This window comes from Larus michahellis, chromosome 11 (genome assembly GCF_964199755.1).
Source record: "Larus michahellis chromosome 11, bLarMic1.1, whole genome shotgun sequence".
NCBI lineage: Eukaryota > Metazoa > Chordata > Aves > Charadriiformes > Laridae > Larus > Larus michahellis.
The window spans coordinates 17,625,857-17,651,961 of record NC_133906.1 but is presented as its reverse complement, the minus strand read 5'-3'; the positions used below and the strand labels follow the sequence as shown (position 1 = coordinate 17,651,961).

Sequence of the window (26,105 nt, the reverse complement as noted above, 5' to 3'; positions counted from 1 at the left end):
GGGGTCCCCAGTGGAGCAAGTATCCACCTGCAGCTTGTGGAGGACCCCACGCCAGAACAGATGGATGCCTGAAGGAGGCTGTGACCCTGTGGGAAGCCTGTGCTGGAGTAGGCTCCTGGCAGGACCTGTGGACCCATGGAGAGAGGAGCCCATGCTGGAGCAGGTTTGCTGACAGGAATTGTGACCCTGTGGGGGAGCCACGCTGGAGCAGTCTGTTCCTGAAGGACTGCACCCTGTGGAAGTGACCCATGCTGGGGCAGTTTGTGAAGAACTGCAGCCCATAGGAAGGACTCACGTTGGAGAAGTTTATGGAGGACTGTCTCCTGTGGGAGGGACCCCATCCTGGAGCAGGGGAAGAGTGTGAGGAGGAAGGAGTGGCAGATAAAACATGTGATGAACTGACCGCAACCCCCATCCCCTGCACCACTGGGGAAGGAGGTAAAGAAAATCAGGAGCGAAGTTGAGCCCAGGAAGAAGGGAGGGGCTTCAAAATTAGCATTAAATACATGCATTTTTTCTAGGTAGTATATAATACTGCCATGTAATGGCAAAAGGGTTCAAACAATACAGAGCCTGGAAATGTCAACTGTGGAGGAAATTAACTGGCATGCTATTTTAATTTTTCTTCTTTTTTATTAAACTTTATAATGTTGCATAGCAAGAAAGTATGCATACCAGTAAGGGGTGAAAGCAAAGACAATGATCTGCGTAAGGAACATAATGCAGGCAACATACAGTCTTTTTGCAGAAAAGTATTGTGTTCCCAATAAGAAGGTCAGAAATGAGAACTCTCCTTTCTGGGGAGCCTCTCACGTAAGGGCTTGGACCGCTTTGGATCATGAGGGCTGTAAGCAGACTGTAGTTACCTGCTCAGGTGATGGCGTAGCCTTGGGAGAAGGCACAGTGCTGCAGTCCAGCATCTCCCCTCACAGCCCAACTGACATAGGGAAAAGACTGATTTTCCCTTGAAAACAGCGAGAGATCTTAGAAGACTCAGATACAAGGTTTCTCATTGCAATGTGCAGTTCTATGTATTTTGAACACTTCCGTAGCACTAGCTGGTGATTTAAGCTTAGGATCTTTTCATTTTACTAAGCAAAATGAAATGTTGAGAGAACATCTCCACAGGGAAGGTCTGACTACAGTTTACACAGATGTACCCTAGCTAGAACAGGAACTGATAGCACAAACTTGGAGCGGACAAGAAGATCTGTAAATCCAAGCAAATACTCAGGCAGTCTGTGCTGAACTCCGTATCAGTTCAGTTACAGTGCTGTTCATAGCTCAGCTAGCTTCTTTAAAGCTACTTTAGGTATTTCAGCATAAGCTGCTAGAACACCTTTTCTTCGGGCTGGGTATTCGTTCAGGACACAGAGCATAATTTTCTCCTTTCTGTATGCCCGTCTCCAGCAAAGGCAAACATCTGTGTGATTGTAGTCATGTTTGGCAGCAGCATTGGCATACCCTCAGATCAAACTATCAGAGCACAGTTGCAGTATCAAGTCCTCCTCCCTTCATTCCAGTAAAATAAACATGACCCGACTTCATTCACACCAATTAATTCAGAGGTTTGTGGACTATGAGTAATGCAGCAGTACATACATTTCACATTGAGTTTTTCTAGTTCATTCTAAAAGAAACTTGAGGCATCCTTCTGGAGACAGCCATAGCAAGGCCCTACCACAGAAACCGAGGCAGTGACCTTGGCCGCCCGTGTCAAGAATCCTGGGCAAATAGTTTAGGAAATGGGGAAGAACTAGTTTTGAGGAGGGTATTGCTCTGAATTTCTCTGCTATAGTGATGTAAGGGCAGGGATGTAAAAACTTCTCTTTTTGAATTTCACTCATTCAGGCTCTGTGGGGGTTGGCATGCTTTGGACCATCTCCTCAGGGTCAAACATGGATCCATTTTTTCTCTGGAAGGATAATGGGCCCTTTGCTGCACCATGTGGCGCATCCTCAATCGGTCTAAATTGGCATCATGAATATATTGCAGAAAATCTTGGCTCTGTTGAAGTCAATGGCAAAACTCTCAGTGACTTCAGTGGGGGATCAGGATTTATTCCAGCGAGTTCAGTGGAAGCATGGTTTTTACCAACTGCAGATCTGGCTCCATTCATTGTTTGACACTTGTTCTCAGTTTGGTTTTGTTTAAGAGAAAATTTTAAAGAAGGTTGTAAGACAGCTCCACCAACCCCTGGAGCCCATGGAGCTTTTGGGTCTTGGCCCCAGGTGATAAGATAATAACATGTGCACATAGAATTCGGTTTCTGTATAGAAATAAACTTCTACATGAAGGCAGTTGCTGATTCTTTTTGTTTATATCATTATTCTGCAGTACGGCTGTTATCCATGTTAAAGCATATTTTCTAACCTCCAATTTTTTCAGGAATAAAAATCCATCTTAATTAGTAGAGCTATTGGCTGGGTTGTTTTATATTTCTATAATATACTCTGTCTCCTTTTTTTTTCTGGATGCATCATATACGAATAAGAACTTTGATTTCAAATATAGGGCCAGCCCCTCTCCCTTTCAAGTTTATGAGCAGAAGTTATTTCAATTTGAGCAGGATGGGACGGATGGAACATAAAAAAGCCACATCATCAGCTTAAAATACAAGTCCAATAAAAATGAAGTTGGAACTTTACCAGCTGTGTACTGATGAAAGTATATGAGATTTTAAGTAAGAGAAGCTGCTCAATATGGACTCACAAACAAAACAAAACAAAAACTGAGCCAACAGACAAACAAACCAAAAGGAAGAACTGGGAGAAGGCCGGTGCAGACAGCAATCCCAAGCAGAGGTCATGTAAAAAGATAAGTAAAGGGATGTCTGAATGTAATGTCCAAATTGATCTACTCCATTATGCAGAATAATCTTTCCCTTTTTATCCTTAGCCTAAAAAAAATGTGAAAACCAAACCAGAACAACAAACGAAGCAAGCAGAGAATCATGTACTGCCATAACTGATCAGGCCTGGGGTCTGTAAAACCTGCAGTACTAGTTAGCTGATATTTTTCTTCTATACCCTTCACTTATGTCCATAATATAGGGGTGGAAGATAATAATTGGACCCGTAGTCATACAGGAACAAGAATAGTTAAGGATACCCAGGAAAATTCCTTGGCAGAGGACCAGCTTCCTGCAGGAAGCCATTGCATGCAAATTTCCAGAGGGGCATAATACATGCAGATAGAGTGGGAGCTGGTCTGCGGTAGGTCAGGCCGTGGACTGGTGAGGACAGCGAGAGAAGGGCTTGCTGGATTCTCCAAGGTTAAAGAGTAAAGTGGTGAAAACAGCAAATGATCCTGATAATGTAACAGCTGAGTAAATATATACATTATCTGTAAGGAATAAGCAGTATGGCATTTATCCTGGCCATATGGAAACAAATATAACTTGTTTTTTTTCCCTAAAGGCCACTCTCGATTATTTAATTATTTTAAAAAAATCTTCTTCTGTATCGTATTTATAGTTTTCCTGAATGCTTTCAGGGTCTATCTCTCCATTTGCAGATATTTAATATAAGATGGCTTTGCAGCAAATAATTTAAGTCTTATTAGCAAATAGTCCAAACAATTTTTCCTGTGAAATGGCCGCTTCAGAGTATTTTGTTCGATCAGATGAGGATCTCTGATCACGGTTTGCCTGTGTTGGTGGCACTTTTTCCATTTGGATCCTTGCTTTCAACGGGAACCCAAGACGCCAGTGCAACTCATGCCGAGGTGCCTTAAGTTTGCGGAGTCTGGCTCTGGTTTTCTCTGACCGCCGGTTTCCACGTGAATTCACCGGCTGGAGCCGGCGGGCCGCGATGGCGGGGCACTGCCCCAGCGCCCCGGGGGGTCCGAGCCCGGCGGGGGTGCGTGTGTGTGAGCGTGCGAGTGTGTTTCTTTTTGCTGCAAGCCGCTTTTGGCCAACTCCCACCCCCGCTCCCAGGGCCCGTCCCGGCGCGCCCCCGGCAGCAGGGGGGTCCCGGCCGGGGAAGCCCGGCGGCGGGGCCGGCGCGGTGCTCGGGGCGGGCAGTCCCCGCTCCCCTCGGCCCGGCTGCGCCGTGTGGCAGCGCCTCTGTCAATCAGCCTGACTTCACTCCTGCACGCCCTGTGTTTCCAGTATTATACCCCCGCCGCCTCCTGGTGTCTCTGCTTCGCTGCGAGCCGGGAGCGCGGCCGCCACTGCCGCTGCGGCTGCGGCTGGGCGAATGCGCGGGCGGCGGGGCGCGGGGCAGCGCTGAGCGGCGCGGAGAGGCGCGGAGAGGCGCGGAGCGGGGCTGCCGCCTGGCCCGCCCCGGCTGCGGGCGGCGCGGCGCTCGGCCGGCTGCGGGCAGCCCGGGCGCCGGCTCCCGCGTCGGGCCGGGGCCGCCGCGATGGACCCTCCCGCGGGCATCGCCTGCGTCCTGCTCTGCTGCGCGCTCTCCCTGCCCGCCGGCGCCCTGCGGCGCCCCGGGGACAGAGGTAGGTCTCCGCCGAGACGCCGCGGCCGCCGCGCCGTCTTTGGGCTGCTCGCTTTGCCTCGCCGCCGGTGCCTTGCAGCCCGCCCGTCTGAAGTCGCGGCTCCTCGCCCCGCGGCTTTCCGCTCCCCGTGAACTTCTTCTGCGGCTACTTTTGCCGGGTTTCCAGTTGTTTCCTCCAAGCGGCAGGCGGGGACGGGGACAGGGGCACCCGCGCCGCCGGCGGGGAAGGGACGCTGTCACCAGCGCTGCGCCGGTGCCCGCAGCCCCGCGGCCGCCCGCTGCCTGCCCCACGGAGGGGGCGAGCCCCGCCGGGCAGGGCTCGTTGCCTGGAGTTCCCCGTGCGGGATGAAGCACATGGCAGCTCGTCTGCCTCCTTCTTCCTCCTGCCTCGGCCATCGCCACCGTCCTAAACTCCCGGGGCTCCCGCTGACACCGCTGCCGGTCGTTGCCCGTGGCGTCCCCATCACAACTCGACTCATCCCCACCGCACCGGGGATAGTTTGAGGGACGAGCCTTTCCCTTGCAGGCTTCCCACCTGCACATCAAGCCCGTACCCGAGCCCCTCCGAGCAGTCCCGAAGTGGATCAGCGCCCTCTCATCATTGCTGGCCACCCGGGTAGCCTCAAAGTCCACGAGGCAACCCCGGGCACTGACCGGTGGGCTGGGGTGTAGGGTCCCGGCTGTGTGGGCAAAGGGTAGCGGGACCCTGCTGCATGGGCAGAAATGCGGGGTCCCTGCTGGGTGGGGAGGCTCACGCTGCCGTCTGGTGTTTTGAGAGCAAAAGGCAAGTTTCAATGAACTCTGCACACTTCATGCCGGTGAATGAAGTGCCTGTACAGAGTGCAGTGTCCATCTGCCTTATGTAAGTGTCTGCTGTGCTAATGAATAATGGAATAAAAATCCCGCGGCATCAGGATGTGTTTAGTTCTAGTATCTCTCTCCTCTCTTGCTTTCTCCCTGTAAAGATCCAATTCTGAGGAATATAGAGGAGTACAGCCTTGTCATCCCCACCAGCACTGATTCAGAGGGCAGGTTCCTATCCCACTTGGTGTCTGGACCACCAAAAGCACGCTTCAGGAGAGCCGCAGAGGGCTTGCAGCATGAAGCAGCAAATGAGCAAATATTTTACAATGTCACTGTTTTTGGAAGAGAGTTTCACTTCAGGTTGCGGCCAAACTCCAGGCTCGTGGCCCCTGGAGCAACAGTTGAATGGCAAGAGGACTCTGATGAAACTCACGTTGAACCTCTCTATGGGAATTGCCTCTATGTTGGGGATATCACTGATTTGCCAAATGCTTCAGTTGCAATCAGCAATTGCGATGGCCTGGTAAGTTACTTTCGTTATTATATCAAAGATAATTACATTAATTTCCTACAGTCTTTAAATATAAAATGTGTGGACTGTCAGAAACTCACACCTCATATGGTAACTGTGAATGCAAATTAACTAATGTTCCCTTGTGTGGGAATAGCTGCGCTGCACCAGGCGCTTCTTTACAGACAGTGGCACTAGAAGTTTGAGCACATGCTCTGTGGTAGCTACTCTGGAACGGAGCAGCTGAAGCCAGGATTTATGTTGATATGTTGATTTGACACCTCAAGTTGCTTGAGGTGTCTGACACTGAAACAGAGGATGAAATGGCATGTTCTCAGCATCCTCTTCCACTTTTCACTTCCCGTCTGCAAAGGGAAATTTTAGAAGAGTTAATCCCAAATAATGGGCTGAACTGCCCTGGCTACAAATATGATAGGTAAAATCTAGTTTTGCCCAGGAAAATTTTAATTTATTCAGAGGCTTTCACAGATCTTTCACTTGGTGAGCTTCATTGCCTAATCAAGTGATTGATGGAAAGTTGCAAAAGAGTTTGAGTTTTACAAGCAAAACAGCTGTCTGTGATACATTTTGCAAGGCTGTGTGTTTTAAAACTTGCTGCAGCTTTCTGTTCTGGAGTGCATGTTCAGCAAATAATAACTGTTTGTCCCTGACATCCTAAACTGTCATAGTATCATTTGAACAGTAATTACTGCACAGCAATTTGTTTATATAGTTTTGATAATGAACAGTTTATCCAGCCAATATTTTTTTGCTATACCCTTTAGAATTCATAATTTTGAGATTACTTAATTTTAATGTATTCTGTTCTCTGCATAAAAAGCTAGTATAAGTCTGTTGTATTTCTGTTTATTTAATCATAGAAAGTTGTTCGTTTGCTGTGCCAAGAAGATAGCATGTATGGAGATAGTATGTTGGCTATCTGAGAATGGAAAGGAATCAAATACTTTTCCCCTTACTCTTTCCTTTCCTGTGGTTTCTCGTAGCCATGTGCGTTCCTCTTTTGAGAAGCAGGTTTTAATGTTGCAGTTGTTTGATGTGGGCAGCTGTCTGAGGGCAAGAGGAACACCAGCAAAAAGAGCAATTCAGAAAGCAGAGTATGAGCCTGCAGGCCTGCCTCTGGTGGGGATGCAGGAATACTTGGCTCTCCCCGTACCTAGCACAGATCATTTTGTGTAAGGCAAAATTTACTTGCTCTGGGCATTGCAGAACTGGGGTGGAGCCAAAGCTCTTCTTCCTTGTTCCTTTGTGCTGAAAGGTGGAGGAAGATCCTGTTGATGGCTGCTGCTTGCCCTGTGCTCTTCTCGTCAGCTCGGGTGTTGACTGTAAGGGCAGTGGGGGAGCTTGTTGCTTCTTCCTCCCAGTGTCAGCCAAAGTGTGGACTCCTTATATTGGAGAAGAGAGGTATGATAAAATATAGCAGGAGTCAAAGCCAAAGTATGGATCAGACGCTGAAGGTTGAAGGCCTCATGTTGCATGTATAAATGACAAAGTGTTTATAAAATGCTGCTCTTTTTGCATTTGCAAGTAACTTCTCAAACACAAAGGAATGAAGCCAGGCCTCAATCCAAGGGCACTCATAAATGGCTAGAATCCAGAAAGCTACCAAAAGAATTTTAGTTTTCAATCTGTGTCCACAACCTGTGTGCTTGCTTCTTTCCAGCATTCTTCTTTTTCATTAGAAGAAGCCAGAGAATTGGTCTAGCATGGGAGCTGCCATGTTCTAATCTGGATGTCATGCTGGCTTTTGCATGGCACTACAACTTCTGTGATTCTGCTAATACATTTGGAAATGACTTACTGTTTCCCCCAGTGCGTATCTATATTGTAAGTGTTGCAGGGCCGGGACCATGTTTACTTTTGCCCAGGTCACTGAAGCCTTCCTGCAGGAAGCATTACCTCAATACCTTTAAGCATCTGGCTGTAATGATTTGCCTGAGATTGTGCAGTAAATCTGTTGTGGAACAACAAATTGAACTCCAATCCCGTGGGTACTATGTTCCATCTCTACCCATTCCCTCCATCTCAGTTTCTTTCTTTCTTTCTTGTAGGGCGAGAGTTTAAAACAGATACCAATAGAATTACACAAACTGCAAGAAATGAAGTGGTTCCCCAAAAGCCATTGGTCCGTGGAAAGGAATAATGGGCAACTGACCCACTGAAATGAATACTGCACTTAACTGTCTTGGTTTACCTTTTTATTTCTTGCGTTTGCAAGGAGTATTGAAGTGTCTCTGGAGCAATGTATTGCTAGCAAGACGTTCTTAGAGACCACTGGGCTGTATGTTATTCTCAGGTTTATTGTTACTTCATATGTCAATGAAGACATGGACAAGGCTATTCTCAGCTGGTATTCTATGTCCATTTTTTCGTCACACCTAGTTTACTTCAGTGGAGAAAGTCAGTGGTATCATGGATTTTCTTTCAGTTGCCTAACAATATACATGCCACGGCCACCGTTCCTAACATATTGCAAGTATTTCCACCTCTTTTTCTAGATTACTCTGGAGATAGGGATGGTGGATCTGTCTGACAACTGACTTGTCAACTGACAGGTGTTAGAGTTGTTTGTTATAAACTTGCTTCATTTAATTCCTAGTATTTTCTTGAAGTGCTTGCTTTTGAAGGTGGTTTGACATCTGTCTGTGCTTCTGGTGGGCTTCCAGCTTTTGCATCCAGACATTAGGGTTGAAATAATGTTTGAATTGAAGTTTCGTAGTTTGTTCTTTACATTGCAAACTTTTGTTGACTGAATCTGGTTCAAGTCAGTGAATGCATCTGCCACCTTGCCAACTTCTGATGTTATTTCCTCTGAACATCCCTTTTGGTTTGCACTTTCCTGCCAACTTTGTCTTATTTTCCAATTATTGTCTGAGAAGAGTCAGTCTGGTGGTGTTGGTATTGCCAAAACGAGAAGTTACTGGAAGGGATTTACATGAAAATGGTAGATCTGCAAACAGATTTTTGAACTGTACTGTAAATGATGAAGGTTTTTAATCTGCAATAATTATAAAAACCGAAAAGGTACAGTGAATGCATATACAGAATTATTTGCTGCCCTGACTGAGGAGATACACGGTTAATTTGGGTCCTCCCAGTTTTCTGAAGCAAAGTCAGTGACAAAATTAGTTTTATTGATCTAAAAATCAAATCAGAGACAGAGGAAGAGAATTTCTGAAGTATGCAATCTAGGTGTGTTTTCAGAGCTGAAGTGGATCTTTACAAATCATTGGAAAGTTAAAGCTAATCAATAGGTTTTTTTAACAGCTCTCTGAATTATGGATGTGATTTTTACCATATTAAAAAAAAGTTTTGTGAAAGCTTTCCCACTTAAGTTAAAACCACTCTGGACAACTTGTTATCGTCTGGGTTGGCATGATAGCATTCAAGCTAATTTTCCACTGTGTGAGCAGAACCAACACAATCAGCTGTCCATGGCCTGCAGTCTCTTGTGGAAGATACTGCACGTTGAGTACATTCTTGGTCCTTGGCCAGATCCTTACTTGTAGACACAGCTGGAGGATGGGGGAGCTGGCTGTCCTCTCCAAGGGTTAGTTGTGAAGGAGAAGTGCTCAGAAGCTGTAAAAATGCCATAAACCAATAAAGAGTTAGAATTATGGCAGTCTTTCTATATTATTGCCTAACTATGGGAACTCCCTTTCTTCACCCCAGCAGATGAACCTGCTATTGTAGAAGAACTCTTTATGTATCTGGATTTCTTATTTTAATAAATATTTCTGCAGTGCTTGAGGCTGATGTGCCAAAAATGTCTTCTTCAGGTTGACAGGATGGCAGTATTTGGTTGTGGAACTTTAGAGACAAAAACTCTCTCCCAGTCTCCTCATAACAGTTGTAGTCTGTGGGCTAGAATGTGTACTTAAACACAGATACAGGAGAAACACAATACAAACACCACATCTGGTACGGATAATGAGCACATGATGAAATTAGGCTGCAGTGCAGAATTAGACTTATTGACAGGATCCCGAAAGGCTGAGGATCATGGCTTCAGGTTGAATAGTCCGTATGATCTAGCACCCACTGAAGCAAATAGAGGAACATCAGTTTCAATAACACAACATGATGTCTTAGCTCTGCTTCATTAGTGTAATCCTCTTCCTTTTTTAAAGGTTAAAATATCAGCTGTCCAAAAATTTCACTATATTGTCATTAAAATGGGAAGCTATTAGAAGTGGACATAAAGTTGGCTGTTCAGGACATTTATGGTTGTATATTTTCTGATGGAACTGTAAGCATTACATGTCTTGGGGTACCAAGCCATAGTCACCTTACTAGTGTAATGGACATAAGTGTTTCTTCTTATATGATGAAATAGGCAGCGTTTGCTCTACAACATTTCAGTCTTTACTGTATGCTGTAATAACCCTCGCAAACTGTTTGAGAGAAGCCTGGTGGCTGGCTGCTTGCCCAGATGCTATTTCTTCTAGAAATGCTTGGGAAGCCAGCAATGCTTTTTAGACTCGTGCCCAATGCTAACAGGAGCTGTAGTACTGGGCTGGCCTGGGTGGGTTTATGGTGATACATTCACTTTACCAGCCAGTCATGAATCTTCGGGGATTGACTGGTGCTTTGACTACTATTAATGTAAGTGCACGTCTGTCAGTTGTCCCAAGGCTTTGTTATACATTATTTGTATTATTATTATTTTCCTCACTGTTTTAAAATCATAGTGAAATATTTTTATTTTCTGCAGTCTGTATTTTGCAGAGAAGTATTCATGTAATCTGATTTTAGGCACTTCGTGTAGATGTAAATGTAAATGTAGGAACCCAGGTTCCGGATTCAGTCAATGGCGTTTCCTGAGAGCAATTCAGACTCACCATGTGAAATGCCCACCATTCTCTTTCATGGAGGAATGTCCCTCTTCCCTCCTGCCACGTTCCCTGCATTCCTGAAGACGTTTAAACACTTTGTGAAATGTATCCTTGCTCAGTGTAATCCCGCCTCACTTCGAGCATGAGCTTGAGCTCTTTGAACTCAGTGAGTTTTAGGGTTATGTTCTTAAACGCCTTCCTGACAGAGATGCTTTCTTGGAACTGGCCACAGAGCTGAAGTTGAATCTAACTCACCTGAGGTGGATGGTGTAATTTACCTGGCTGAGAGGGTGAAGGATCTGCTCACAATGAATACACCAGGAGAAGACAAACACGCTTATATAACTGTGTTATTTTTCCTTTTAGATATCCATCTCCTGCTTTCATATGGATTTACAATTTAGTTCTGTTTCTGTTTTATCTGTTTTTTGGATTGCACTAGTTTGTGATGTAGCAAAAAAGCAGAACTCAAGGTAGCACAATATTGTCTTCACAGTCTGGTCAGGTCAAGTGCCTGACAGTTAAAACAGATGCCTGCTACAAATAATTCCAGTAATTCTTTGGGGTTTTTTGTATTCTAAGTTCTTAGCATTTACATTATGATTGGGTTGCATTAATTTTTAGTGGATTAAAATTTGGCATATATAATCTCTTCATTTGGGAGCATTTTCTTTTTAAATTAAAAATAAATCAAAGTTGCCATCTGTTTTTTGTGTTATGGCAAAAACCACTGTGGGCTTTTTTCTTTTTGGACAAGTAGAACTATAACACAGTGGCAGGAGAAATGCAAGTAATTCCGGTGACAGTATAGAACAAAATTTAAAAGCCATTCTCTTTAAGAAAACAGCAGCTCTTCCTCTGCAGATGAGTAAAGTGGGATCTCCATTAACCCACATGGTCTTTTGAATTCATCTGGGGTCTCTGCATGCTTAAGCCAAGCATGTATGTAAATTTTAGCACAGTCAGAGCCTAGCTGCACATCCACATCCACGCATATGATATAAAAGACCTGCATTGCCTGACAGAAAGCAGTAGAGCTATTTTGGTGCCTAACACTCAAGCATATCTATATATTTTCACAGGACAGAGACTTTGCTTCATAACCTGTCCTCTGGGTTTCTCTGTTCATGGCCCTGGCCAAACTAGCCTAGTTGGGCAGCCCCTTCTGCTGTGTAAATTGCAGAGACTTTCCCTTTTAAATGTTATCTTCTGAAACACAGAGAGTGTAAATACTATGATTCAGCCTCTAACTGGAGTAAATTATCCTCATTTTGCTGTCCTTAAAAGAGACTCTGTCATCAGTAAGTACTATTTTTTTTCTTTGCATCTTCTGTGCATGGATCATCTCACCTACATTTTATCTGAGAACAAAATAATTTCCTACATCATACAGTCGACACCATCTGGACAGAATATCCTCAGGCAATCAAAACTGGTATCTTCATGGTATGTTGTAGGCCTTTGGATAAAAGATAGGTATTTCCTTATGTCCTATTTGACCTTGTGTTGCGTTGTCCTCATTGTGGTAGTATCTCAGCTGTACTGTTCTCTTTGACTAATTGTCTAACCAGAACATTAAACCATGTACATCCAAGAAAATGTGCCTAATGGCTCCTTCTACTTTCCATCTTGAAAGATCTAAATATAGTAACTAATTTTGATAAGGTCATAATTACTTTCTGGGGTAAGGAGAACATCTATTTTGAGAAGTCTGTCGCTCTTCAGCTTCCAAAGGTGTGTCCCTTGAAAAATGCTATTAGCTTACTTAGCTACCAGCTCAGTGCTTCCTCATGGTGTGGAAAGGTGTATTCTCTGAGAATTTAACAGCACAGACTCCTTCAAGTGGCAAGACATTCCCACATTTTGAGTTAACTACATGTTTACCTTTTGCTACAAAAGATAGGAAAATACTTTTTTGGATCAACCAGAATTCTAGCTGTCGCACAGAGCAGGACCTTTCCTCCACAAATCAGACTAGTATTTTATCTGACCTACTTCTGAGCACTTCTTATTAATGGTGACTGTTGCTTTGTAAGCAGGTCATGCCACTACTTAATTGCACACTAGGACATTTCTCATACTGGGTCTGATTAAAACAGAGAATCAGGGAGCAGATCTTCAGTCTCTTGTAGGGGGTTGCACAACCTTGCATTTGCTTCCCGTGAACAGCTCTGATGTGCACACCCTCTTTTTCAGATCACCCTCTCCCCTTATTGCTTTCCTTCTTCCAAAGTTTCACTAAGTTCTTTAACACATCACATCTGCTTTCTTTAGCCCCTTTATCTCTGTGTGTTTTAAATTCATCTTTGTTTGCAGAGTCTTGACACAGCAGGTTCCCAGTTTTAATAGTCTGCAAAATGAAAGGCCCACATTTCACAGGCTATTTTCAGCACCGTTCCATTAAACTGTAACATTGAAAAGAAGAGTGTCCTCTCAAGTGCTGAAGAGCACGTTGCTTTCTCATATCTAAATCACAGTCTCTGCTATAGATCTTCTGAGTTATTCCCAGGTCTCAGAATGTCTGGTACTTTCTTCAAATCTGGAGTTCCTGGAGTCACTAAGTGTGAATCTCAGCATTATGTTTTTTACTTTTTCTTCTAAGTAACTGTTTTCTGTTTAAAGTAAGTGTTTTTAAGTAAGACTTCCCCTCAAGGAAATGACAAAGAAATGTAAGTTTTGTTTCTTGAAGTCTCAAAAATTACCAGGCCAGTGAAAATCATACCAAGTATGTTGTTTGGAAGGTGTCATTTTACAATACAGGTGAGTCTCTCTCTTAGGATCTCATTGCTGCTGAGAGGGGTCATCCTGTTCCCCTGGCTGCTCCCTGTGCTGTGCCCCCATTCCTCCCCTGCTCATCTTCCTCCACTATAGTTAACCCAGTGGGTGAGTGGCCAAACCAGTGAATTGCTGCCCTCCCAGTTTAGCTGCTTGAACTGTTTCTCTGTGGGGTGAGTTGTACATTTGTATGGGCAGAGGGATGAAAGTGGGAATGCCCTCAGCTGGGCACGGGGAGAGTGAGATTGCTCCTCTGGTAACAGATAGACTGTATTGTAAAACCACATCCGTGTTCTCATGATTTAGAAATGGGTCTATTTAAGGGAGCTTGACTTGTGCCTTTGAGCACTGGAAGCTGGAACTGCAGCTTTGGACGAACAGATTGTTCTGCTCTGTGGATGATGGCTTTCTACTTTGTAGCTCTGCTTGTTTTTTTGGTACTTTGCAGTAAAATTCCACCTCCATTGGAGGGGAGTGCTACGGGATCAGAGAAAGGAGAGGAGTTTGCTGCAGTGGGGAGGAGAAGAGTCATTGTGATGGTGGAAGTGAGGGTGGGAGAAGCAGTTGGAAGGGAAAGGCAAGTTGATGGATGATAAAAACAAAGCTAGAGGGAGATCTCTCCTGTCTTCCGTGTACTTCTGAGAGAGTTTGTCCTCTGGCACGTGTTACGTGGGCTGGCTGCCCCTCAAGTTGGAGAGATTCAGTCACTGAACACGGTAACTTCAATATCATTTTAGCCTCTCTGGTGCCACAGAGAGAACCCGCCCTGACCACTGATTTATATACTTGCCTTTTTTTTTTCTTTTTTTTTTTTCTTCATGTCCCTTGTAGGACTGTACTAATCTGTTTGTTTTTCAAAACTTTGCCTTGCTAAAATTGAAGTCCCTTTTGCACAACTTGCTGTAACTCTTTGCTCTTGGTATCCTAAGTGTGTTATAGTTTATCAGCATTCCCTTCAGGTTTATATTCTTTCTTACTCCCTTTATATTGGTTTATATCAAATTTAATGTTTTGCCTCTTTATTGCTGCACTTGTGACCTTTATCTTCAAAATAAGTAAATACAATTAATTCTTCACTTGTGCATCTCTCCATGGAGAATTCAGAGGTTGAAATTGTCCAGGGTCAGAGGTACTTTCTGACTCTTACACCTGTAAAGTACAGTATTATCACTTTTCTTTTGATGTGGTGAGCTATAAATAAAGCCACTTTAACTTCCTTCCTACTGTCATTCCCTTTAACTTTTCCTTTAGTTGCCACCTCTGTGTTTGAATTTCATTATTGTCAGACCACTTTTTCCCAGCATTTAACCTCTAGCCTGGTGGACCTCAGGGGACAGATTGCAATCTATTTTCCACTGAAATGAAGCATGAAACGTACTAATCCTGTAATGAGAAAGAGTTGCTGAACATCATTGGTATCTTTGTGGATAAGAAGAGCTCCTTCTACCTGCAACTAGATGAAGCTAATTTAATGCATGTAAGTTATTTCTCTTCACTAGGTGACAATAGGTGGCTGCTGATATTGCCTTTTAAGGATGGTGAGCTATTTCTATGAGACTTTTGAAGCAAGAAAACTAGAAGGGAAATACCTAGCATATGGTCAACATTTAAACCGGTCTTTAAAAGGCATAAAAGCAAAATAACTTTCTGAGGTTTTAGGACGGCACACTGCCACATCTTGATGTAGGCCCCGAGTCTTTAAGCCTTTATTAATGTGTTTTCTGATTTACTACCCCTGTAAGAATAATAAAGTTGACATGTGTAGAGAAGAACCTGCATGGCTAACTAGCAGGCTGGCCAGCAGCTCTTCCTGACCTCTTTTCTTCTACCCCGTTGCTTGCAAGAAGCAGTCCATGAAATGGCAGGAATGATTGAATTTTCTATCCAATACAGCATGTTTCTACAGGAGCCCCGAGTGTCGATCTCTCAACCTCCTCTTGTGCCTCCTTCCCTCTGTTGCTGGGGAGTCCCTCCCTCTGTGCCCTGTGGGCTGCTGGGCTTCCAGCATGGCCAGTGGAGCTCTGGGCATGTATTAGCTCCCGTAGGCAAAGCCATCCAAAGGCACCTTCACACTGCACACCCAGAAGCACGGGGACTGCAGCTTCAGTGCTACTCTTTGGCCTGTAGGAGGAGTTTCTTTTTCAAGTTGTGCTTCCGAACATGTGCTTTTTGTCATGATATAATGAATATCATACTGTATAGGATGGAGAAAGTCAAAATCATATGGCAAGTCCAACAGGAAAGAAAAGGCTTATTTTCTTGGGAGTCAAAACATTTTGAGAGCTAAACATAGTAATAAATCATTTACATTTGAATACAAATACAGTAAAATGATGATAGAATTTAAAAGGGAAGAGGGGAAAGCACAGATTTTAGTCCAAAGACTTGCTAATTTTGCTGATATTTCCCCTGATGTGCAGAAGACAGTACAAACATCCAATACCTGCTCTAAGCGGATGCATTGTGCATGCTCTCCCGTGGTCAAGTGTGTGGTTCCCAAGGCTTGAACAACGGCCAGTGCCCGTGGCCATTACATCAGTTGAAGGGCAGATCTGTTTGCAGGACAGAGCGTGTGGTCTGGAAGTGGAAAAAGAGCCTGCAGAAAATGTAGAGATTAACTAAGGATAGGTGGCAGCACAGGCTGTGGTTACTGTTTTAATAGTGGTTTTATTTGTTTAAAATCATGGCTTTTGGGTAAATCATGTTCATCCAACTCATATGCAGAAGAATATACTTTTTGATTCTTCAGAGTGTTAAAATTGCTTGGCTTTTTTCTTGCCCTAAGCAGAGGAGCTGTGGAAGGAATGTGAGAGATGTTGTTTGGAAAGCATTCTTCAAACCAGAATGTATTTAAAAAACAGTCTTTGAGAAATAAATCACTACCTGATGATGAAGACAGCTGAGCTGGGCCAAGAGTCTTTCACGTGCCAACACTCTCTCACGTGACAGGAGTTATACTGGAAGCTGGCAGGCTTTGAAGCTTGCAAGGTTGAAAATCTCTCAAAATTTTCATATACTTAAACAAAGTAAGTAATAGCTAGATAAAAATATGGCTTTGAAACTTTTCAAAACACCTCCCCGTAGAATAGTGTGAACATACCTAAGGTCATAATCTTCTACCTATTGGGAACAAAAAAATACCCCAAAACCCAGAAGCACAAATTACATACCACCTCAGTTCAATACCAATAAAGAGTTTAGGGATGAAGAAGTTTTAGGGATGAAGAAGTTCTAGGGATGAATTTGGATTGATTTCAGATTTATAACAAAGCTTGAAATCAGAGTTTCCTAGTAGTTTTAGGTCTCGTTGTGAAAATGGCAGATCCACCATTCATCAGTAATCCCCAAATAAATGCTAGAGGTGTCTGTCAACGTTACATTTACTTGCAAAGTTACGGCACATTAAGGCTGACATAAGCAGTAAGTGTAAAAATGTGATTAATCAAAGGATGGTTTACCACTCTGAAAGAGGAATATGAAGCTCAGACTGGATAAGTAATAGACAAGCAAAGAAAGACAAGACAATTTACAAGATGTTTTTAATTAATTTAAACTCCTCAGTAGGAAAGGATAATGAATTTACTATGAAAATAAAGCTGTTAGTTCTCTGCAGTCAAATTAAGGCCAACAATAATCATACGCATCTTATAAAATAGGATAAAAATGCTGAACCTGTGAAAATGTAGTATAGTCTTGCATTTATCTAAACAGAGAATTATACACAAAAAATAGATCCGTGTCAATTTTTATGTCATGGTTCAGCATCATTTTGCATAAAGACCTGGGAGGTCCCATGGCAAGTAGCTGATCTTTGGATTTGTTCCAAAGCTGTTGAAGTGAGCATGTTTAGTTTCACGGGCTTCATTTGGCTTCGTATGGGCAGGTTGATTATCAAAGGATCTGGGACAAAAAGCATGCCTTGGAATATTCCACGTCATAACCTTGTCTTTCACCTTTTTCTCTGTCCCCTGGTGTGGTGGTGGTGGTGAGGGAGGTGAGTACAAGAGGCTCAAGTAGAGCTTTTCCCATTGCTGTTTATATCCAGTATGCTGGATGGAACAGGACAGAACTGCATGCTTCTGAAACTGAAATAGCTCTGCTAAACCTTCGTCCCCTTCCGCCTCACGCCACATCCCCACCACAGAAGAGGTGATGCATTAAGCGAGGGGGAGGGATCAGGAGAAACCCTCCTCTTGTCCATGCCAGGAGGATGAGGCAATTCCAGCTGCCTTGAATTTGCAGGCTCGTTCTGACAGCTCTGCTGTCTCTTTATTCCTATGAAGATGGGGCCAGAAAGGAGAATGATTCCCTGCTTACAGAGGTTGCCCCTCTTCACTTCTGCGCTGCTGGAGGTGGAATGGTGGGAAGAGCTTTTTCTGCCTATCTGAGATCAATAAAACTAGCATCACTTGCAAAGAAACCCCAAAATGTCAAATCCACCCTCCCAACCAAAAAAACACAACTCATGAGAGAGAGCAACATCAGAAAACCTCTAATTGCACATCTGTTCAACATCAGACTTTTCTGATAATTCAGCAACAGCTAATTGAAACTCCTGGATCATAAAACTGGAGTTTGCTTTCTCTAATGCAATCTCCTTTCAACTCCCCGTTGCCCTCTGATATTCTGGTGGTCAGGATTCCAACAATCTGTCACTAGATGGGAAAATTACAAGTTGGGTCTATTCAATTATAATGAGCCGAACCTCTGCTAATCTGCATCGTCATGTCTCCATGGATTTCTGGGAGCTCTGTCACTTTGCATTAGCTGAGGACCTGGCCTTATATAATTAGATGTTTTCACACCCTTCTGGTGACATGCCCTCCTCCAGCAGTCTGGATTGCAGCTACCATGGTTTGCAAAGAGATGCACTCGTTCTTGGGAGGCAGCAGGACACACAAGATCTGTGGACGCGTAAGCACTATTAACATGAGATTTTGTATTCAGGATTTGTTTACATACTTGGAAATCACAAAATGCTTTGGAAGAGGAGACTGGGGATCCCAGCGTCTTTGAAGGTTCTCAGAGTCCTTGGTCATGAACGGGCAGATGGGTTAAAGACACAGCTGTGAGTGCTGTTTGTTCTCACTCAAAAGCATGGGCTCACTGAAGGCCTCATGGCTTCCCATCTCTGCATTACCATTCTGATGTAATTTTTGTGACATTTTCATGTTATCATGCAAGCCTGTAGAAATCATGACACCAGTGGAAAAACTATTGAATAAATACGTTGTTAGTCATGTGAAATTCATCCGTGATGGATATACTTACATTTTTGAAGAGTTTAGCTGCTTCTGGCAATTTTGTGTTCCTTTGGGGTGACTGAAAGAGGTGTTTGCTTTGACTTGTGGATTTAAGAAATGTTTGTGCCTACATTTTGTGCCTCCTAACGTTTTATAGTGCACTTCCAGAATGAACTCCATGCAGTGTTTAAACCAAGGGTATAATTTTGGAATACTGATTCACTGTTTGCAAGTCCTACAGTATGTTCTACCTATACCACTGTGGGAAACTGTTGTTTTTGTCTCTTTTCATTTTATATTTGTGTATATTAAGACCACTTTTCACTGACGTCAGAGACCTATCAGGTCAAATTTAATCCGCTATATATCTCTTCCGTGCCACTGAGTCCATTGCTTTGACTTAATACAATGTCAACATTTGCAAGGAGTCTACTAAATCCTTAAGTTTAAATTTTATTTTGTTGTTAGGACATCACATTCTTAACTAAAAAAGGCAGAGTCACAGACAGACCCTCATATGTAGAGGCTGCTTAGTGACCTGTATGCTATCGGTGACAAATCATGAGATGCTTTAAAGTATCCTTTGAAAGAACGATGAAGATAGACTGACCCTTGTCTCCTCTGAGGAAGTTCTGATCTTCTGTAGGCTGCTTTATGGAGGAGTTGTTAGCACTCAAAGAGGGCAACTTAACATGGATTAGAAAGTGCTGGAACGTTTTACCAAGCTGGAAACTCACAGAAGTTTTGAAATTGCATTAAGATGCTTCAGTGGAGCTGCACTTTTGACTACTTCTAATTAGTAGAAGTGACCTTACAGTTTCTCTGGGATGCTGCAGTGTTATGAGGGAGCAGAACACAGTGACAGAGACACACACTGAGCATCTTGTCATAAAGCAGCCTATTTGGCTCCGTGCTACCTTGACAGCCCTTTGTCCAGCCTTTTGAAAAAGCACTAAACAAAGTTCTGTTAGACTTCATCTTTTGGTGAACTACCTAGTGAATGTTGCTGGGGGCATTCTGTCATCCTGATCAGAAGAATAGCCATCACGACTGGCACTGGCCATAGGAGGAGCGCAGGTTGCCTGAAGTTTGATATAGAGTCCTGTTGCTAGTCACTAGCTGGTCTCCATAGGCTCCTTTAGCATCTGTGCAAGTTGGCCCTGTCCGTGTTTCCCAGCTTTGTAAAGTGGGGGTAAAGCAGAGAGACAAAAATGGGCAGGCAACTACCTTTGCTCCAAACCCTTCAGGTATTGATTATATCACTAAGAACCTGACTTAGTCCCTAATAAATAGATTTTTTTTTCTTCCTGGACTACTTTATCTGCTGCATTTGGCCACAGCATCAGAGGACAGCTACAGAGAACAACGCAGTTGAATCTGGGAACAGACTTAGTCTGTGATGAGTACTGCACAGGTTGTCCAATATACTATTTATAATTTTTGGTGCGTCTTGAAACGTGAAAGCACTAGGCAGTGCCAGAGGGCAGCATGGACATAATACTTGTGTTTTCTAGTCTGTGTGGTGGCAGCTTTCTCCTTGTGATGATGTCCTCCCTGATGCTGGTTCTAGGTGATAGTCGAGCCTCTAAGTTCTCACTCCTCGCCTTCACAGAGCCAGGGCAGCATTGCTCCTTTGCCGAGGAATGTGGAGCAAATGGCCATCTTTGAAATTGCTGCCAAGAGGCGGTTAATGCGCTCCACCACAGTTAACGTGTTTGAATTCCAAAGCTACTCAGATTGTTTCAAAGTCTACCTCCCCACAGGCTGCTGCTGGGCTGCTGCGCAGTACTGCTCTCCTTGTCACAAGCTGGAAATACTTCCTTCACTGGAGAAAAATGCACTATGGTTCCTGTGGAGGAGCATAGTGTTCGGAGCAGTGAGATGACCATCTTTGTGTGCGATTTGGGGGAGAGGAAGGGATGGGTCAGAAAAAAGGTCAAAGGAAAGAGCAGTTAGAGACATCTGATAAGTGTCAACAGGGCAAGACGCTGAGCCCTGGCACTGGAGTGCTGATGTGCTGAGAATAGCTTATGAGTAGCCCGTGCAGCAGGAATGAGCAGAAAACACTGTATTTCTTGGCTGTTCACAACAAAACCCTTGTTCAGTGAATATTGTCCTTTAACAAGTACCTCCAGAAGGGTAAATGAAGCAAGAAGTGATGTCCCCATTTATCCTCAGTGCTAGTCTGCAGGGCAGGGCTGGAACTCCATTTGAGAGCAAAGTGAACTTCTTGCGTCTGACAAACCAGTACATGTGATGGTATAAGGTGAGTCAGGGCTGCCCAGAGGCACTGGACAGATGAGAGCAGAGAGCTGGAGCTACGTGCGCACACCACCAACACGTCTCATGTGCCAGAGGACAGTCCCCTCCAGAGCTGCTGTGATGGATTCCACAAGAAGGGTTCACACCTCCAGCCCAGAAGCAACTCTCATCCTCATCCTGAATTTTCTTCCTTCTCTATTAACATTCTGCAAAAGCTATTCTCAAGGAAAGTTGTCTCCCAGCCTGCTGTGCTGCCAGGCTTGACTAGCGTGAAATAAAAAACCCATCCAAACCAACAGCAAAGGGTTGGTTCTTTTGTTTGGGCTTTTGGGAATTTGAAGAAGTATTATGTGGCTCTGCCGCTGAGTCAGCACTGGTGGGATGTGATTTCTGAATGTGATTTCCGTGGTCAAACTTCGCAAAAACCTTTGATGTTTAATGTGCTAGTCAATTAAAGCACGCTGCTATGCAAGAAATGATGCAGTGGCTTTGGTATTGCCAAAAGAGGTCAAAAGTATCAGAAGAAAGTTTAATATCTCTGTTTGCATAGTATCATTTTGCTTGCTTTGTGGTTCATTAATTTCTGCAGCGACTAGGATATAGTCTAAGAGCAGAAAGCCTCCTCTCTACGATAAAAATAGCTGGTGCTCCAGCTCTCCTGCTAATTTGATTAAAGTGGCTATGGAAGTTCAGCCGTGTTACATATAATACTGACTGCTCTGCTGGAAAGAGCTTTCTTCAGTTGGGCATTGACCGTCTTAATGTCACTTGGTCAGGTCTGGATGGTGTCTGGCCGAACAGCCTTAATGGGTTAATCACGTTGGTGGAGTTTTCTTCAGAGCAGCACGACAGATAGCTGTGTTGGCACAACTAAGGCAGTGCCAGAGAAATAACAAATGTCTGGGGGCAGGACCTTTTAAACACAGTTGTATTGCCAAATTTATCTTCCCACAGGGTGAACCCTCAGATACTCGCACACTGTGGGAGCCACAGGAATAGCTTCAGGAAGATGTAACCTTTTGCTGTCCTAATCTTGGGAAGGTTTTTCACAGAGAAGCGGTGCGTGCATTTAGATTCCTTCTGACACTTGAATCACACTGACAAAAAAGGGCTGTCCAGCTGTTTTTATGAGATGTTCAATAATGAGATTTACTCTAAAGCGAGTAAAAACCTTAGAAAGGTTTTAAGATTGTACTTTAAAGTGTAAGCTTGGTGTATCTATTCTTTTCCTAAGGGTGTTTTATTTGATTCTGGTACTAATTCAGGAGTTGGTCCAAAGCCATTAGCATAAATGAAAAGAGTTTTATTGACTTTGATGGGATTTGGATCATGCTGCACTAATTAAATAGTAAAGTATCCATTAGCAGTGAAGAAAACAGAAGAGAGGAGAGCCAAATACTGTTGTGATGAACCCTGTGAAGTTGAGTGAACTTCAGCCAAAGTCTCAATATCTTCACAGATGAGCTTTTCCATATTTCTCTGCCTCAGTCCTTTTGAAATAGAAACAACTGTGGATTTTTGAGAGAACTAAATTTAAAAAAATCCTCTACATTTGTCCTGCCTATTTACAAGTTTCCGTAGACACATTTATTCAATGAAGGTAATAGTAAGAAAAACATGTGGAGTGAGGTTTGTCAGAAGAAAAAGATAGCCTTTAAACAATACTGAAGTCAGGTGCTAATAATTTACACTTGCTTTGCTTGAATATTCTTGTAAGGTTTTTCAGGAACAGGGAGTTTCTAGATTCCAAAGAAAAGAGAAACAATTTTTCAGTGCTACTGATGCTGTAGGTAGAAGGTAAGGGGAAAAGTTCATATAGTACACACCTGGAAGGGCTACATAAAAAATGGGATACATTGGACAAAAAAAGAAATTTTACAAAGAGCTATTATGGAACTAGACACAGAATCAATCATGTACAAGCAGGTTAGAAATACAGTAATAAATGAATTTATATGCACTGCTGGATGGATGCAAAAATGACCTGACATTTAAAACTCAGAAATGCTGTTCCTCGCTCCCTTTGCTGTGACCCATTTTGCCTGGGTGGCAGCAGTAGCCCTTGAATTCAGTAGCCTACAGCACCGTGGAGACACTGAGGTCAGCACTCACAAAAAGCATTTCCAGGAGTTTCCTTGTGACAGTGGGATGATTGGAAAAACACTGCATTTTAAACCAGTTGGACATACTGGAATTCAACTGTAACCACGTAAGCTGAAGTTTTGAGGAGACGAGCTGCCCATCTGTGTTTGGATGTCAGTTCTCTTTAGGCATCTTTGAAAATACAACCCTAAATGAGAAATTTTGTAAAAACATCTTTCCGGCATTGTTTGCCTGCTGATGCATTTCTGATGAAGGGTAGCGCTCTCACGCCAGGTCACAAGGTTATTTCCATTTCAGATGTTTGTCTTCAGGCTTGCTGGTGTCTACTGAACATCTTCTCTCTTAAACTTCATTAGCAAAAAAGAGGTTTTCCCCACCTTTGCTGCTCAGGTATTTATGAAGAAATACTGTCTGCAATTTGTTTTAGATTTTTATTACAGTTATCAAGAAAAAATGTGGATAATGATACAATGATACTGTGATGCCGTCTTCTGTGTTTGTAAGCATATCTTGACCTCCTGTTTGAAAAAATCACGAAGGTCGCATCAGCTGCAGATTGTAGATACTTAAGTTGAATTGTAGATTTGTAGCTTTGTCACTTCTGTGATAACGAAAACTCCATAACAAATAAATGCTCTAGTAAAATGAAATTTCCTAGAATACTCAAAATAGGAAAGGATGAAGGAATCAGTCTCAGGCTTAACAACTCAAACTTTCTTCTGTGCTTCCAAAAATAAAGTGGCAGAAGTAGAACCCCTTTTCCCCTTTTTTTTTAAATCTTCCCTTTCGAATCCAGTCATTACCTAATAGAAAGTTTCCAGAAAAAAAATTCTTGACTACGTGTTCTATGTGAGAAAGATTAATTGGAAAGAATTTTTTTCTTTTCAGGAAATGAGTGGGGGGGAATTGTGTCTTAAAATCAGGCTTTTGGTGGAGCCTGCAGAGGGAAACTGTTGTTTGGGGAATTAAAAATTGTTCTTGTGTTTGTTGAGAGGGCAGGGGAATGAAGCAGAAGAGATTGTCATTGAAGGATGCCACTGCGCAGCGATACCAGAAGGGCAGGTGTCACCTTGCAACAGTGACAGGTTATAGAAGGGGGCTTATAAAGCAACTAAGAGCTGCTTGACTGTTCAAGGATGCACTTCTGCACGTTTCTGATCAATTCTATTCCTATATTAGTTCTGTTGGCCAGTGTGGGTACACAGGTAAGTAAGGTTAGAGAAGAGTTACAGGATTAACTCTTCAAAGAACATGACCGTCCATTAAAGTGATTTCATTAATTATAAAAGGAAAATTAGATGGAGACTCCAGCACACGGGAAGGCAGAGATGGATTTGCTGTATATGGACTGCAAAAGAAAGTCTTTCCATATAAAATTACTTCTTGTTGTGAGGTGAGGGAAAAAATACAAAATACAATGTAAAAGCTTTCATCACATTTAGCTTCATTGTTTCTAAATGAAAAAATTTCTGTTTGAGAACAAATGACAAACTAATTTTTCCCCACCCAAAACCTAATTTGGCAACTGTTGGTCCAAGTTTTTTTTTTTTTAATGTAAAATGTTGCCTTATGTTCGAGGCTATACAGCGTGTGTTTCCATAGCAACCTCTTCTCGTGTCTTGAACTTGTCAGCATCAACATATGACATTTTAAACTATAAAGTATTTACGCATACTGCTACCTCTTTGGACCTCAGTGAGATTTGCCAAAAACTGGGTTGTTGCAGACAGCTGAAGTTAGGGAAAGGTGATGGAGTCATGTATTCTTCATACCTCCTGCTCGTTTACAAAGAATGCAAGAAGTCCTGTTTCACTGAACTCAAAATAAACCAAGCCATGGGACACAGATTCCTGCTCCCAGCTCAGAGCCTCGTTCACCCAACAACTAACTCAAAGTCTATTTTTTTTCCTACGGCTGTTTGTGGGTTCTGTGTCTGATTCTCTGCACTCTGTGTCTTTGGGCTGTCTCCCTAACTTTTCTCAGGTGTACCTGCTTCTCAAAGCTGTTCCATCTTCAGCAGAGTCGTTCTTGAGCGTGGGCGCACACAGGCTTTGGACAGCGATGTACACCAGATCTCTCTCTGCTGCTCTGTTGCTTTGTATTTTAAACCCAGTGAATGGTGACCCCTTTTCAGGTTAAGTGCAGTCTAATCCAACTGACAATGTATTTGCAAAACATTTATGAAATCAAAGAATGAGGAAGGGGAACGGAAAACACCAAGTCGGCCAGGAGGGAACAGAAGGGACGGTATTCCAGTGAGCAGTAAAAAGGAATTAGTTTGGCATAATTGTAAAACTTTCTCTTGTAGGTAGGAGGGAGCACTAATATAATTCTATGAGATGTTCTTTTACTGTCTTCCTTTTTTCTGTATGGCTTGGTTTGGCTGCTGGTTTGAGCTTCTAAAATATATATTTGCAGATATGGGCAAGCTGCCAAAAATGTGACTAATAAAAAAACGCCTATTGATCTCTTTTTAAAGCCTATCTTAACATTGCTCTTTGGAAGATAGTAATCGGTTCTCACTTATTGTAGTATTTATACAGATACCTTCCTGAAGGATAGCTCTATTTGTTCCAACAGAGAGGAATACTGCTCTCCTATTCTGATTGTCAGTGTGTATTTGGATTTATCTATCACGTGATTACATAGGAGAGAGCTGATTTACCCAGAAGTACTTGTCATGGCCTTAAACCCTTACTCCAATGGTATATCTCCCCATTAAAATAAAACCAGGATAATGGGTTGTTTTGTTTTGATTTGTGACATTATGGCTTGGAGCAGGAGACTCCTTTCATGGGCATCCCTGCGTATCCACAAGATGCAAGTGTGGATTCTTTTCTCTGTATTTACTGAAAACAGATGTCGCAGTGATGTTTAACTATTAGGAATTGTGCTCAAGCCCCCCACCCCTACACCACTCCCTACAGGGTGTCCCTGTGCCATGAGCTGGCCCACATGCACACACAATTCCCGTTTGAGCTGTAGCCCTCCGGTCCTCATTAGAGGTATTTCCAGGTATGGGACAAACCTTTCCCCATGAGACCTGGGAAGAGAAGTGATGGCGTCATGAACTTTGGTGAGCTGTCATCTAGGACTGGACATG

At 43.2% G+C, this 26,105-nt stretch overlaps 1 protein-coding gene across 1 annotated transcript in view; it reads left to right on the top strand.

Moving 5' to 3' along the window:
* Positions 1–4,208: 4,208 nt before the first annotated feature.
* Positions 4,209–26,105, top strand: part of ADAMTS2 (ADAM metallopeptidase with thrombospondin type 1 motif 2) — a 188,714-nt gene continuing 166,817 nt past the window's right edge. Inside the window, exons 1-2 of the mRNA XM_074603897.1 lie at positions 4,209–4,452; positions 5,417–5,778. Of these exons, the coding sequence (XP_074459998.1) occupies positions 4,365–4,452; positions 5,417–5,778 (450 nt within the window). The 5' untranslated portion in view covers positions 4,209–4,364. The remainder of the gene's footprint in view (positions 4,453–5,416; positions 5,779–26,105) is intronic.